General features: G+C 41.1%; 1 protein-coding gene across 1 annotated transcript; it reads left to right on the top strand.

Annotated features, from left to right (window-relative positions):
* The first annotated feature begins 1,156 nt into the window (after window positions 1–1,156).
* LOC142858131 (flavin-containing monooxygenase 5-like) lies at window positions 1,157–14,613 on the top strand. The gene is made up of 8 exons (XM_075987340.1): window positions 1,157–1,291; window positions 2,306–2,494; window positions 2,857–3,019; window positions 5,461–5,603; window positions 6,840–7,039; window positions 9,385–9,734; window positions 11,985–12,057; window positions 14,250–14,613. The coding sequence occupies exons 1-8, from the start codon at window positions 1,157–1,159 to the stop codon at window positions 14,611–14,613; spliced, it is 1,617 nt and encodes a 538-aa protein (XP_075843455.1).
* Window positions 14,614–14,980: the final 367 nt, after the last annotated feature.

The raw sequence follows: 14,980 nt of genomic DNA, 5'->3' as shown, positions 1-14,980 counted from the left end.
AAGGATATGATGGAGACATTCTCCTTAGGGCTGACTGGTCCAAGATCTCTCACTCTCTGCATATTATTTGGCTGTGGATCTCTGTATCTGTTCCCATCTGCTGCAGGAGGAAGCTTCTCTGACGATGGCTGAGCAAGGCACTGATCTATGCGTACAGCAGAATGTCATTAGGAGTCATTTTATCACTATGGGTTTTTGGTTTTTCTTTGGTTCTGTGTTATTCTTTTAGACCCATAGTATTGGTTTTACCCTAGGTCCGTGGACTATCACTGTCTTTTCCCACAATCATCACCCAAGAGACTTAAAACCCAATGGACAGATTATTATTCGATCTTCCCATTATTTTTCCATCTCTATGCAGGTGCTAAATTACATCTGACCTAAGTGGGAGGAAGTCAAGTACAGAACAGAGCTAAAATAGAGTAAAAAACAATGCAACAATAGGACTGTGGTACAACGATCCAACAAAAGCGTATGGCAACCTTGTACACCCTGCTAGCTATTAGTAAGCAGATTCTTGCACAACCTGACTGTTTAAAATCAATCTTTAATAATATAGTAAAATCTGGAATGTTTCTAGAATAAAGGGTTGCTTATCATCTTGAAATTCATTGCAAATCTTGTTTTGATCAGATGTTCTATTAAAAATGACCACACAGTCGTCCCTTGCACATGCAGGCGATTGATTCTAGGATTTCTTACAGATGTCAGCATCTGCAGTGCTCATGTCCTATGTATGTAGCAACACGTGTGCATATAGTCAATCCACATACTTTAAAATTTGTCTGCCTTGCTAGTAATACCCAACAACTCCCCTAAATAGACTTTTGACTATGGTGTTTAGGGAGTAATGACAAGGAAAAAAAAATCTCTGTATGTTCAGGAGAAATGTATATTTTAAGAAGATTTCCCATCTGCTGTTGTTTAAATATGTGGGTGTGTAGTGTTCTGAAATGGAGAAAAATAGTTATATCATATATAATTAAAATAAAATATGTATGCTAAGATAATATAAGGTAAGATAGAAGCAGTTAAAGTCGTGGCCCAAAAATATGCCAGTGCTAAAATGAAGGGGGGTGGGACACTGACAAAGCAATGAACCTTGGTTTTGTTGCTCAGAAGTACGCTGAAATAATTCTTCTTAATTCAAGGGACCATGACGGTAAAAAAAATTGCAGTGATTGGGGCTGGAGTCAGCGGACTGGGCGCCATTAAGACCTGTTTGGAGGCAGAACTAGAACCTACGTGTTTTGAAAAGAGCAATGACATCGGAGGGCTGTGGAAATATAAGGTAATTTTAGAAATATTTTCAGAACATGACATCATCAATGTGTATGAGAGTTGTTTCTATTCAACTAAGAAATAAAACTGATAACATAAATTATTTCTTAAGTGTGCTTTCCAAATTAGTGATAAATATTTAAATAAATTTGAGATTCCTTGTGGCACAAGCCCAATCCTACTGTTTCATGCCCCTGGGAACTCCACATATAACACTTAGGATATTGATATGCAAATTTTGCATCAGAGTGCTGAAACTCCAAGAGCATGCAAAAGTTATTCTCCCTCTAGAAAACTTGTTATTAGTTGTGGCATTTTTTTCCATATCGCAAAACCACTTTATATGTTGTTTGTGTTGTTTGTTAGTTACTGGGAACACATGTCTCTACCATGAAAGGTGTGCTTCCTTACAAACAGAATCATCTTTAATAACTTAAAGGAGTGGGTCCATTCCAGAGTGGTTCCAGAAGTTAGAAGGGTGGAAGGGAAATCTCCACCTCAATGAGTCTTAGTGAAGCATAATACAGGATCATTGAAAACAGTTCTTACGAACGCACCACAGTTATCTTATTTCTGCCATTATCATTTTTTATATTTTAATATACCTCATAGCTGCATGACTCTTTTTGTTGTTGTTGTTGTTCCAAAACAAATAAGCATTTTATTCTCTACCACACATATTCTCTTAAACAAATCCCTTCCATTGTGAGGCAGATTCTGTCCACCGGGAGTCTCCCTTCCAAACCTTCTTTGAGCTATTTTTGTCTCAGTTTATGTGCATCCTTAGAGCCTGCTGTTTTCTGTTGTAAAATAATTATTGCTACCACAGAGTCACTTTCTATAAATAGAACTAAAGCAAGAGAACTTTCATCAGGAGATGAGACTAACTCTCTCATCCTGCTGAATGACTATCATAACACCTGAAAACCAAATCATAACTTCTCAAAAAAAAGTATACCAAACACCACACTTCTGGTCACCCCTGACACATTCTGGAAACCAAGGGTTGTTTTGTTTTCTTTAGGAGATACCAGAAAATGGAAGGCTTGGGATATACAAATCTTTGACCTGCAATACGTCCAAGGAGATGACAGCCTTCAGTGACTACCCCATCCCCGACCATTACCCCAACTACATGCACAACTCCAAATTGATGGAGTATCTCAGGATGTACGCCAAGCACTTCGGGCTCATGAAACACATCCAGTTCCAGGTAAGACGTGAAACCTGCCCACCACATGCTCATTGGTCGAGGCAGAGTCTGCTCTGCCAGAGCCAGCTACCCCGCCAGATGAGCACCATCCCAGCTGGAACCTGAATTCCAATTTTTGGTTAATTTTGTAAAGTAAAAATAAAGGTTATAGGAAATAAAAACCTATGCATTTTGTGCTCTAAGAAGTCATAGCATTTTAAAAATGGACATTGCAGGAACCTTATGTGCACACAACTCCTAACCACCCAGGAGCCGTGCAGAGAGCTACTTTACCTACTTTAACATAAAATTCTACAGGAGGGAAAAGAAGCAAAAGTGGATAAGAATGTCCCAGAACTCGGGCTTTGCTCCTTGTTTCCTAGACAAAGGTGTGCACAGTGAGGAAACGCCCTGATTTTTCATCCTCTGGCCAGTGGGACGTTGTGGTGGAAGCTGATGGTGCGCAGAAAACATACATCTTTGATGGGATAATGGTCTGCAGTGGCCACTACACTGAGAAGCATATTCCTCTACAGGATTTTGCAGGTATTTCTCTGCTGTGTGTGTGAGAAGACTCTTAGAATCCTATTTCTTTTCAATTAATTAATTTTTGCATCCTAACCACAGTTTCCCCTTTCTTCCTCCTCTCCCAGTCCCTCCCTCCACCTCTCCTAAGTGATAGCCCCACCCACCCCCACCACAACACCATCCATTCCTCCACTTCTGTTCAGAAAAGAGGTGATATTCTCCCATGGATATCAACCAAACATGCCGTGTCAAGTTTCAGTAAGACGAGGCCCCTCCCCGTATATTAAGGCTGGACAGATCAACCCAGTATGAGGATGAGGAGTAGGGTCTCAAAAGTTGACAAAAGAGTCAGAGACAGCCCTTGTTCCAACTGTTAGGAGTCCCACAGAAAGACCAAGCTACACAACTGTCACATATACGCAGAGGTAATAGGAAAGTCCCATGCAGGCTCCCTGGTTGTCAGTTCAGTCTCTGTGAGCCCCTATGAGCCCAGGTTAGTTGATTCTGTGGGTTTTCTTGTGGTGTCTTTGACCTCTCTGGCTCCTACAGTCCTTCCTCCCTCTCAGGTACAGGATTCCCCGAGGTCTGCCTAATGTTTGGCATCTGTTTCCATCAGTTGCTGAGTGATGTCTTTCTGACAACCATTGGGCTAGGCACCAATGTATGAGTATAGCAGAATATTATTAGGCATCATTACATTGGCATATTTTGCCAGTCATGTTTGGTCCTACCCTAGGTCTCCAGGCTATCCAGTCTGTGGATCCTGGCTCTCCAGACAGTGTCAGGGGTAGGCTCACTCTGGTGGCATAGTTCTCATTCTACACCAGTCATTGGTTGGCGACTCCCAAAATCTCTGATCACCCTTACCCCAGCGTGTCCCATAGGCAGGGCAGACTGTAGATTGAAAGTTATGTGGCTGGGTTGGTGTCCCAATCCCTCCACTGGAAGACTTGCCTGGTCACAGGAGATGTCCAGTTCAGGCTACATACCCTTATTGCTAGGAGTCTTAGCTTGTATATCCTTGTATACAAGGTCACCCTTGAAGATCCTGGGAGTTTCCCTTGCACTGGGTTTCTACCTCACCCCGAAATGCTCCCCTTTGCCAGTCATCTCTTTCTGTACTCTCAATGCCTATCCTATCCTAGGCATTGGACGCAGGTGTTTATCTAGAGGGGTACAAGAGAGGGTGTCGTAAGTTCATAAAACAGAGGGAAGATCTAGCAATAGAAGTGAAGATTGAACTGGAAACCAGAGTTTCTCAGACAAACAAGGTCTGAGAGAAACTTTCACGGAAGAGGAAACTGTGTGTAAAAAGCAGAAGATGGGGATAATGTGGGGAGAGCTCAGGGATTGGCACCCATTTGAGGTGCCTTGGTTGGAAGAAGTGTATAAGAGTCAATGGAAAAGCATTATGGGGTGTGTGTGTGTGTGTGTGTGTGTGTGTGTATGCTCACGCATGAGTGAATGCACATGCGTGTGGGAAAAGCAAGTATATAATCAAGTTTGTACTGTGTAAAGATCAGTTTACATTAATGGATAGGGGAAGATGGTTGAGTCAGGAGCATCAATGAGAAAGAGTTTAAACTGTCCATTTAAGAGATGATGATGATAAAGACTCAATAAAACAATGGAAGTAGGATTCAGTGGAGAATAAAAATTTGGAGATATTTTAGAAGTCTTTGGCACACTCAATGCAATCGTAGAACTTTATAATTTATGGCAACTGTATTTTTACAATATAATTTTTTTCAGAATGCTTTGAAACTTCTAATATCCCAGGTTTGTAGTGTTAAAAACAGTGGCCACTAGCCAAATGTCACTGATGACCACTTGATATGTGAAGGACACAAAATTAGGATGTTTCCTTTGCAAACTAATCACCACACTTAGAAAACACAGTAGGTGCATATAAATAATCACATTAGTAACCTTACATTAACTATATGTTAGCATCTCAGAGTATCCTGAGTTATGTAAAATATGAAGTAAGAATTGCTATCATTCTCATCACTTCTGGGATTCTGGGAAGCTTAAAACTGTGTATGTGGTTGCCATTCAATTGCTTTTGAATGACACTGATGTATCCTGCTAAGCATCTTTACAAGTTTGTCGATTTTCAAAATATGAAAAGTGAAGAAAAAGTCTCACATCACTGAATAGAAAATGAGAAAACTACAACATTAGAAGGTGGCAAAGAGTTGACACATTGAATACATCATAAATGGCTATAATTTTATTGACTACTTTTTAAAATGTGCTCTGGTTTTAGTTTTGGCTGAATAGTCGCTGCTGTTGATTGTTTTCTTCCTTTGTGGAGAATATTCTGTAATAGTTGCACAAGGTCCAAGTACAAAGAAGAGAATTAAGTAACGTGAACTTCAAGTTCAGGAATGAAATTTACCAACCAGTGTTTTCCAGTTCTGCTTGTGACTTGAGGAATCTGGCTCCTTCCTTCACAGGAATCACCCAGTTCCAAGGCCGCTATTTCCACACCTGGGAATACAAGCACCCAGGCAACTTGGAGGGGAAGAGAGTGGTCGTGGTTGGCATTGGAAATTCTGGAGCAGATGTGGCAAGCGAGATCAGTCGCGTCGCTGAACAGGTCTGGTGTCAATTCTGCTCTTGGGTGTAACCTTGATATCGGAAGAGAATGTGTGAGTGTAGGCTTCCTCCGGCTTTAGCAGTGATGTTCCCATTTGAACTGCAAGGACGTGCTTTTCTATGGACTAAATATGCATAAGAGAATAAAGAATCCCAAGTGGCCCTACTCCGAGACCATAATGCACTGGAGTCGTGGAAGGAACAATCTAACTAGAGTTAGGCAACTTAGAATTAGCTACAGGGAGCTACATGGGAAATTTCAAAGTGAAATGAATCTTACAGAAGACACTGTTCTCATATTGGAAATGAAGTTTAAAGAGCAATGAATATACACAAATCTGAGCATTTAAGATATATTGTTGATGTGTGTGTGAAGTTGTTAAGAAAAAGGGAAAAATTCCACAGACTCCACTGAACTATGAACAAATAGAAAATAGGGGAAGAGGAACCATCCTTCCGTAGTGAGTATTGCTGAGTGGGGAAGGCCATCCGTACAATTCAAAATTAACTTCCTTATTTTGATTCATACTTTATCGAAAACAATACAAGATTTCCAATCCTGAGCACTTTTTGTAAAATAAGTGACTCATGTCATGATTCTGGGGCACATGAGCCACAGATCTCCATGACAACGGCATCACTCTAATGATTACAGCATCAATAAAAAAAAAACTTCATTTCAAGATTTTGTTAAGTCATACAAAATAGAACAAACTACTTATCAACATGTACCTTCCCTTCTTTTGCATTGCAAACATAATTTTCCAGTTGAAAAAGTGAGAAAACTCCAGCGTGGATTTCTGTACCTGGCGTGTTTCAGTCCTAGAAGCCACATTCCCATGCTCTCCCTCACTTTGAAAGTTCACCCGAAAGAACTTACACGGGATCTGAATACAAACTAACACTCAACTTAATAACCTATTGTGTTGTAGGTTTTTCCCCATATTTTGGGACTTCACATGCTCCAGACATCTAACATAGCTGAAGCAAACATCACAGGGAAAGAAGACTCATGACATACGCTAAATTAACTAAAATGACTTCCAGTAATTGGATCTCTTTATAAAGTAGGGGCAGCGAAAAGAAGCTGGCGAGGTGGACAAGGCAATACGAGGAGTTAATTCCATTCCCTTGATAGCCAAACAAAAACAAACAAACAAAAAAAAACACTCCAAAGATGTGAGACCAGAGTGATTAGCAGCTAAATACTTACTAGGCAACCGCTCCTCTCTTTAAGGTTTTTCTCAGCACAAGACGAGGGGCATGGATATGGAACCGAGTTTGGGATAACGGGAATCCTATGGACGCCACGCTCTTCACTCGTTATAATAGAGCTGTCCAAAAGATCTCCCCCAAATTCCTGATCAACAGGCAAATAGAGAACAAGTTAAACTTGAGGTTTGACCACGCCAATTATGGACTGAAGCCTCAGCACAGGTAATGTTTGGAATTTTAAGTAGACAATATCTTTAAGCTATTGGACTAAGTCCCTAAGTCCATGAAGGGGATAAGTGATAGCATTCATTTCTCAGGGCATTTGTTTTTATAGCAAATACCCAAATTATTTCCTTCCTACTGAGGGTTCTTTGTTTGCCCACCAAGGTGCACAAAGAGTTGTGCAGAAAGGGGAAGTAGAGACTTTAAAACTTGTCTTACTTGAAATTCGTAAAAGGTCGCTTTGTCACATTCTCCTGCTTTCTTGCCATCGGGTGTCGACGACTTCACGTTCACTCTCTAAATTAAGAACTCCGATTCCATGCTCACCGTCAAAGCCATCATCAGTCAGCACAATTTATTATCCACATACAACAATCTGTGGCCACTGATCTCTTCACCTGGCCTGTCTTTCTGTCCTATCCCTTTTGCCTGACTCCTAGCCTCAGTCACTGCAGTGTGTATAGACATCTTCCCAAAACTCATTCTCTACTTGAGAATTCTTAGCTTTTTTTCTCTCATCTCATTCTACACTAGCCGGTTCTCAGGCCCAATCCTGCCCACCATTCCCTGTCTTCCTTCTCTAATTCTTCCGTGTTCATGGCTGCTTTTCCTCTATTTTTTTTTTCTTCTTTCTTCCAACCGACATCTAAGACTTGATGTTGCTGTGTGTTCACTCTTGGTCCTGTTTTCTCTTCATCCTAAGTCGCTCCCTGTACTGAAGTTTCAGACCCCATAGCTGGAGAGTTGGCTCAGTGGGGAAGGGCTCCTGCTTCCAACCCTGATGACCTGAATTTCATCCTCAATCCACATGATGGAAAGAGAGAACTGACTCTCACAAGTTACTCTCTCACCTCTGTAAACAGAGACCGATTGTTCATTTCCCAGTCACCCAGACCTGAAAAAAATCACACAGAAACTATATTAATTACAACATTGCTTGACCAATAGCTGAGGCATATCCCTGGCTAATTCATATCTTAAATTAACCCGTTTCTGTTAATCTGTGTATCGCCGCGAGGCTTTGGCTTACCAGTGAAGGTTCTGGGCATCTTTCCCCTTCAGCAGCTACATGTCGTTTCAGCCTATTCTGTCTATATATCTCTGTTCAGATTTCCTGCCTGGCTTTGCTCTGCTAAGCCATTGGCCAAAGCAGTTTTATTCATTAACCAATGTTAATAAAACATATTCACAACCTCCAGAGGGAAATCCCACATCAGACCTTCACACGTGTACTGTGGCACACGTGATGTGCACACATACACATAAGTAAATAAATGTAAATTTTTAAAATCCCAGGGAAAAATAGAATAAAAGTTTAAATTAATGAAAACAGAATATCATTGTTAAGAGATACATAGAAGAAATTATACACAGTTTTTATCCAAACTTAGGTCAGATTATGACTACAGGTTTCTTTTTATAAATAAAGTATCTACAATCTATGAAATATGTTTAATAATATTTCTTTTTGTGTCAATGTGCCATAGGACTCTGATTCCCTACAGCTAATTCATAGCTCAAACCTTAAACTGAAATTTATGAACGGTCTCACTGTCACTGATCACCAACATTCTCATTGAAGATTCATTCCTTAGGTCTTTAACGTTATTAGCAACTGGGGCTAGAAGGGAGTTCAGCAAATAAAGACACTTGCCACCAAGCCTGACAATCTGGACCTCGAAGCCACGTGGTAGTAGAAGGAGAGACTCAACTTCCACATGTTGTCCTCTGACCTCGACATCCTCGCATGCACACTCACATAAATAAGCAAATAAATATAATTAACCAACAAATGCAAGGAAATATTAATGACTAACTAATGTCAACCTAGTTTACATAGTATCAAGAATAAATAAATACATCAAATTTAACATTGTAGTGCACACCTTTAGTTCAATCACGTAGGAGGCAGAGACAAGCAGAACTCTGTGGTATCTGTGTGTACAAGAGCAACCCGAGCTACAAAGTGAGTTCCAGGTCAGTCAGGAGTGCATAGTACATTTCTGTCTCGATAAACAAGTAACACATTTGATTCTTTATAAAAATATTATTATCTAAAGGTAAAATCTGATATGGTCTTGCATCATCATTAGTGTTCTAGCACTAGGGAAGTGAGATGGAACTGTTTTATGGTCTGTCCGAGGCCCCGTAGGGGGTAAGAGACTGAGCAAATATCGAGGTTCAGTTCTGAACCAGAAAATCGGGTCTTTCCTAATGAACTGCGTTGCCTTCTGAGGATGTTGAAAAGAAGAATAAAAATGGTGTAAGCTATGCAACCCTTTCCAGAGCTTTTGCCTATACTACATTTTAATTAAGAAGTCGTATATTCATCTCTCAATACACAGAATTCTTGACCACCGAACGGTGTTTAGTGATGACCTGCCAAATCGCATCATTATTGGAAAAGTGCAGATAAAACCAAACGTGAAAGAGTTCACCTCAACATCGGTCATCTTTGAGGATGGAACTGAGGAGACCGTAGACGTTGTCATCTTTGCCACGGGCTACACTTTGTCCTTCCCTTTCTTGCACGACGAACCAACTGTCGTGGACAGCCAGTACTCCATGTTTAAATTCGTCTTCCCTCCTGGGTTAGAGAAGCCGACTCTAGCTTTCATTGGCATCATCCAGCCAGCTGGCGCCATCATCCCTACATCAGAGCTCCAAAGCCGATGGGTTGTGCAAGTCTTCACCGGTATGTACTGATCTCCCACGACTACAGTGTGTTCCAAATGCTCTGTGATTTAAGACTCACTCAGCGGTCTTCTATTCCGTTGATCTCTCTCATTAGATAAAATTATCTGAAATTTGACCATTAAAAATGAACTACTATAGCCAGGCGGTAATGGCGCACGCCTTTAATCCCAGCACTCAGGAGGCAGAGGCAGGTGGATCCCTGTGAATTTTAAGCCAGCCTGGACTACAGAGAGAGTTTCAGGACAACCAGAGCTAAACAGAGAAACCCTGTCTTGAGAAACCAATAAACACACAAACAAATAAATAAATGAAATGATTTTGGGTTCTCCTGAAGGTTTATATTTCATATTTAAGAAAATTCTACTAAAAATGAAAACACCCAAACAGTAAAATTTACAAAAGCAAAAAAAATTATAATGGGGTTATATTTTAATACAACTGTCTATTCATTTACTGCTTCTCAGCAGAAAACCAACTTAGGGCGAGGTTTACGGAAATATACATTGACCACGGAAGTGTAGTGAAGCCATTTTGTCTTCTTCCTTTGCACAAATAGAATAGTAGATTATGAGAATATTTGGGACAGGAAAGTTCAAGCAGACAGTGGAGTGATGCGGGGGAGGAAAGGGTGGGTGGGGAAAGGGTTGGCCGAAATGAAGTGTGCAGGAACAAGCTAAATGGGAGCCTGTGATCTGCAACACAAGGAAAAGTATAGTACCGTGGCAGTAGAACATGGAAGAACGGGAGGAGAATGCTGGGAGATGTGCCCTGTGCAGTGTGTGGCTCCTTTCTCTCACAATCGTGTGAACTGAACCCTTATTTTACGGCCATTTTCTTCACTTAATACATAGCACTCCATACTCTTTTCTACTCAATATATGCATACGGACATATGGACATACATATCTACAGCATTTTTGTATTGATGGCCACTTACAATTATTATAGGCAGTAACGTCTGGACAAGCTTGCACGTGTATTTTATTGAGTGTGCGTCACCTTTCCATTTCCTATATTGTCGGAGAATAATTGCTGTTTCACAAGGTGTGCATAAGTGTCTGGCAGTGACTGAAAGTCCTACATGACATTTCAATTCTTCAGCTCTGCCCCTTTCATGATTTGCATGCTTGTGTTTGAAACGTATTTTGAAATATTTGAGGGTACTTGTGCGATCCGTGAGGCACCAAGCAGATAGTTTATAAGCAGCGTGCCTACCACTCTTTGTCCTGCCTCCCTAGTGTTATGTAACATTCTGTTTGCTGACTCTTCCTTGTCCCTGACACATTTACACATACAGAATTCCCATCTGCAATTACTTGTTCTCCTTTCAAAATGTAGTCATTGCTGTTGGAGACATTTTCCATCAGTGTCTACTTTCAGGAATGCACTGTGAAAACTGAGAGATGTTCTTAACTCAAAAGACAGAAACATTGCATTTGGGATGTAAGCTCAATGCTAAGCAACATTCAAATAAGAGAAACTTTGAGTCAGGTTCCAGTATAGCCTGGGCATCTTTGGAAGATTACAAGACATGTTAAGCATCCTTCATAGTATTTAGGGATGTTAAGTGTACATTTAAACTAAGAAAAGTTTAAACAGCTATTTATCTTAAAGGGAAAGCTGGTCTCCCTAACTGACATCCTGGACATTACGGTGGAGAGGAAATTCTCTTCCTTTGAAATTCTTTACACTTAAGACTTTGATTAGAAATTGTTAAGACAACTTTAAGATACCATCTTACACCTGTCAGAATGGCTAAAATAAAAAACACCAATGATAGCCTTTGCTGGAGAGGTTGTGGAGAAAGGGGGACACTCACCCATTGCTGGTGGGAATGCAAACTTGTGCAACCACTCTGGAAAGCAGTGTTTCGGTTTCTCAGGAAATTCGGAATCAACCTACCCCTGGATCCAGCAATACCACTCTTGGGAATATACCCAAGAGAGGCCCTATCATACAACAAAAGTATATGCTCAACTATGTTCATGGCAGCATTGTTTGTAATAGCCAGAACCTGGAAACAACCTAGATGCCCTTCAACGGAAGAATGGATGAAGAAAGTATGGATTATATACATATTAGAGTATTACTCAGCAGTAAAAAACAAGGACTTCTTGAATTTTGCATACAAATGGATGGAAATAGAAATAGAAATTGTATAAAGGCCTGATGATTCTATTCTATTTCTAATTCATTTTTTTCTTTATTTGTGTGCCTCGGTCCTCATGTCAATCTCTTGTTTTCTCAGGACTGAAAAAGTTGCCCTCAAAGAAAGACATGATGGCTGACATCAACAGAAAGAGACGGAAAATAGCCAAAGAGTAAGGAACTTAATTTTTTGTTAAAACAAACAAAACCTGTTCCGGGGGAGATATGTGATTTTGTTTTCTTTTTTTATAGTTCGCACCTACTTGAGCCCTAAGAAGATAATCTTAGTTCAGTGAGATCGTGTTCAGGTTTTTCTAAACATGGGTCTTATTGTGAAATATAAATCAGATGTGACGTATTAAAATACCACAGAGCACTGTGTCTGCATGATGAGGAGAATGCAATTCTCCCTAAACCTAGACCGACCAGCTATGCCGCTTCTCAGTGTTAACCCAAAGACCCCAGGCCCACAGACCACAGAGCCAAACTGCACAGCATATTAACTGCATCCCTAGTCACAGTAGCTAGGTTAGGGAAACAATGCCTGTGTCCAGGGGGATAGCGGAAAAGTGCATTATATTCGCAATGGAGTTTTTAGCCTTAAACACAAATAAGTTATTTCATTGGCAAGAATACGGACGTAAGTGAAAAAGACATTGTTTTGTACTTTTCTCTCATTTGTGGGTCCTAGATATTATAGATATGTAAAATCATCTGTGCTGGTGACGTGAAAACAGAAACAAGACACTGTTGGTGGCTGAGGGGACTGAGTGCAGTATAGGGAATAAAGAGAAGGGCAGTGAGGTCAGGGAGTCATGCCCAAAGTGCTTTATATATTTGCATGAAAAGGCACATATGGCCGGGCGATGGTGGTGCACGCCTTTAATCCCAGCACTTGGGAGGCAGAGGCAGGAGGATCTCTGTGAGTTCGAGACCAGCCTGGTCTACAGAGCTAGTTCCAGGACAGGCTCCAAAGCCACAGAGAAACCCTGTCTCGAAACCCGCCCCCCCCCCCAAAAAAAAAGAAAAAAAGGCACGTATGTAACCCTGGATAATTTTAAAGAAATTAAAATGGCAGAACAAACGAAGGAGGGTTCATGAGATCCAGAAGACAGCATTCTGCAGCCCTTCTCTTCATCGGCTGGTTTCCCATTCTTTCCGCCCCCTCTCCCTTGATATTCTCCTAACCTTGGAGGGGATAATGCAAACGCCCTGTTCAGGGCAGAGCACCGAGCATCCTGTGGTTCTCAGCACCACGCGTCCCTGAATTCATCACCTCGTTACAGAAACTGTCCAATTAAGGCTGAGAGCAGCAGCCTTTGTTTATGGTGGAAACGTAAATGTTTAGAAGGCAGTTTGGAGTCACGCAAATTTAACTACACAACAGCGCATTCTCTCCTGCTGCCTCTTTAGCCGCGGGGTTTTTACCGGGTTTATAGCAGGAGGTATGAACGTCTTCCTGCGAAGCAGGCCTCAGATCCATTCAGAGGGCCCCTAGTCACCCCCACAAGTCTTGCCGCTATTAGGCCGGTGGACACAGCTTGCCTGGCAGGTAGATGTTGGCATTCCCTATGGTTCCCTACTCGCTATGTAGCCCAGGCTGACCTTGAACTCGTGATTCTCCTTCCTCAGCCTCCTGAGTCCTGTGACTACAAATGTGTGCCACTGTGCCTGCTTGTAGAGAGGGTTTTAGTCTTCAAGCCTTTGGTTCTCTGAAAATAGTAACTCATGACTATCTAGGGATATTCAAAAGAAGAATTTGGGGCTGGAGAGATGGCTCAGTGGTTAAGAGTGCTGCCTACTCTTTCCAAGGTCCTGAGTTCAACTACCAGCAACCACATGGTGGCTCACAGCCATCTGTAATGGAGTCTGGCGCCCTCTTCTGGCCTGCAGGCATACATACAGACAGAATATTGTATACATAACAAATAAATAAATAAATACTTTTTAAAAAAGAATTTGTGCACAGAATCAGTATATGGAGAAGATAGTTTATGTAACTTAAAAACATAAATTGACCAATGGAGTCACATACACTGTGATTTATATATTCTTTGTTAATTTGATTTGTACCATGGATCTGGATTCTGTGACTAGGAGGGGAATCCACTCATTAAGTGTTTTCTTTTTATATATGTCAGTCACTCTCCTGAACACTTGGGAACTTTAAAGCCGTCAGGGATTTTACATCAGGTATTGGGAGGCCATAGTATGCTAAGGGAGTGGAGGCAAATGTATGAAATTAAGATTTAATGAGTGAAAAATAGTGAAATCAACAAGCCAGTAAAAGCAAATTCTACTGAAAAGTCAGGGAACAGCCCCGTGACTGAGACCTGATGCTTCTATGTTTCTCTTCTCACCTCAGCTTTAGGAAAAGCCCCAAAGACTTTCGTCACGTTCAGTTCATCGACTACATGGATGAAATTGCTTCGGAGTTAGGGGTCAAACCCAACCTGCTCTCTCTCTTCCTCTGGGATACAAAGCTGGCCAAGGAGATTTTCTGCGGTCCCTGCACCTCCTACCAGTACCGTCTCCAGGGCCCCGGGAAATGGGCTGGGGCTCGGGCAGCCATCCTCACTCAGAGAGAAAGAATGCTCAAACCCCTGAGAACCCGGGCTCTCAAACCCTCTCAGGCCTCCCTCTCTCGTCTTTTCTGGGTCAAAAGTATCGGTGTTGTCTTCTTTTTCTTTGTTTCCCTGTTAGCTATCGTGCAAATCACAAGTCGTTAACCTCGTATTGACATAGATATTTATGAAGCCAGAGAGTAAACTATTGCTATTTAAACTGTATGTCATAGGGTCTATTAAATATGGAGAAACGTGTCTGTTAGACTAGTTCACAAATGAATTTTCAGACGCAGAACAAGATTCTTTCAATAATGACTTCATGAGGGGAGGTGTGAAAAGGTGCAGATTGTTACCGTTTCATTCCAAAAGTACTTGGAGAAGTTTATCTATAACGTGGCCATGAATAATAATTAAAAGTGAGATGAATTTGATTTAATAAAAGATCAGAGAGACTATTTAACCAGGAGTAAACCTTACTTAATAAAAGAGCAGACTATGTAACCAGGAATAAACCTTAAAAGTACATCTT

This window comes from Microtus pennsylvanicus, chromosome 10 (genome assembly GCF_037038515.1).
Source record: "Microtus pennsylvanicus isolate mMicPen1 chromosome 10, mMicPen1.hap1, whole genome shotgun sequence".
Classification (NCBI taxonomy): domain Eukaryota; kingdom Metazoa; phylum Chordata; class Mammalia; order Rodentia; family Cricetidae; genus Microtus; species Microtus pennsylvanicus.
Note: the sequence above shows the minus strand (reverse complement) of the source record. Positions and strands in the feature narration are given on the sequence as shown.

Excerpts from the sequence above, each read along its gene's own strand:
- LOC142858131 (XM_075987340.1), top strand. The coding sequence starts at position 1,157 with ATGACGGTAAAAAAAATTGCAGTGATTGGGGCTGGAGTCAGCGGACTG. Across the intron at positions 1,292-2,305 it reads GAGGGCTGTGGAAATATAAG|GAGATACCAGAAAATGGAAG; the intron begins GTAATTTTAGAA and ends TGTTTTCTTTAG. Across the intron at positions 9,735-11,984 it reads GGTTGTGCAAGTCTTCACCG|GACTGAAAAAGTTGCCCTCA; the intron begins GTATGTACTGAT and ends TTGTTTTCTCAG.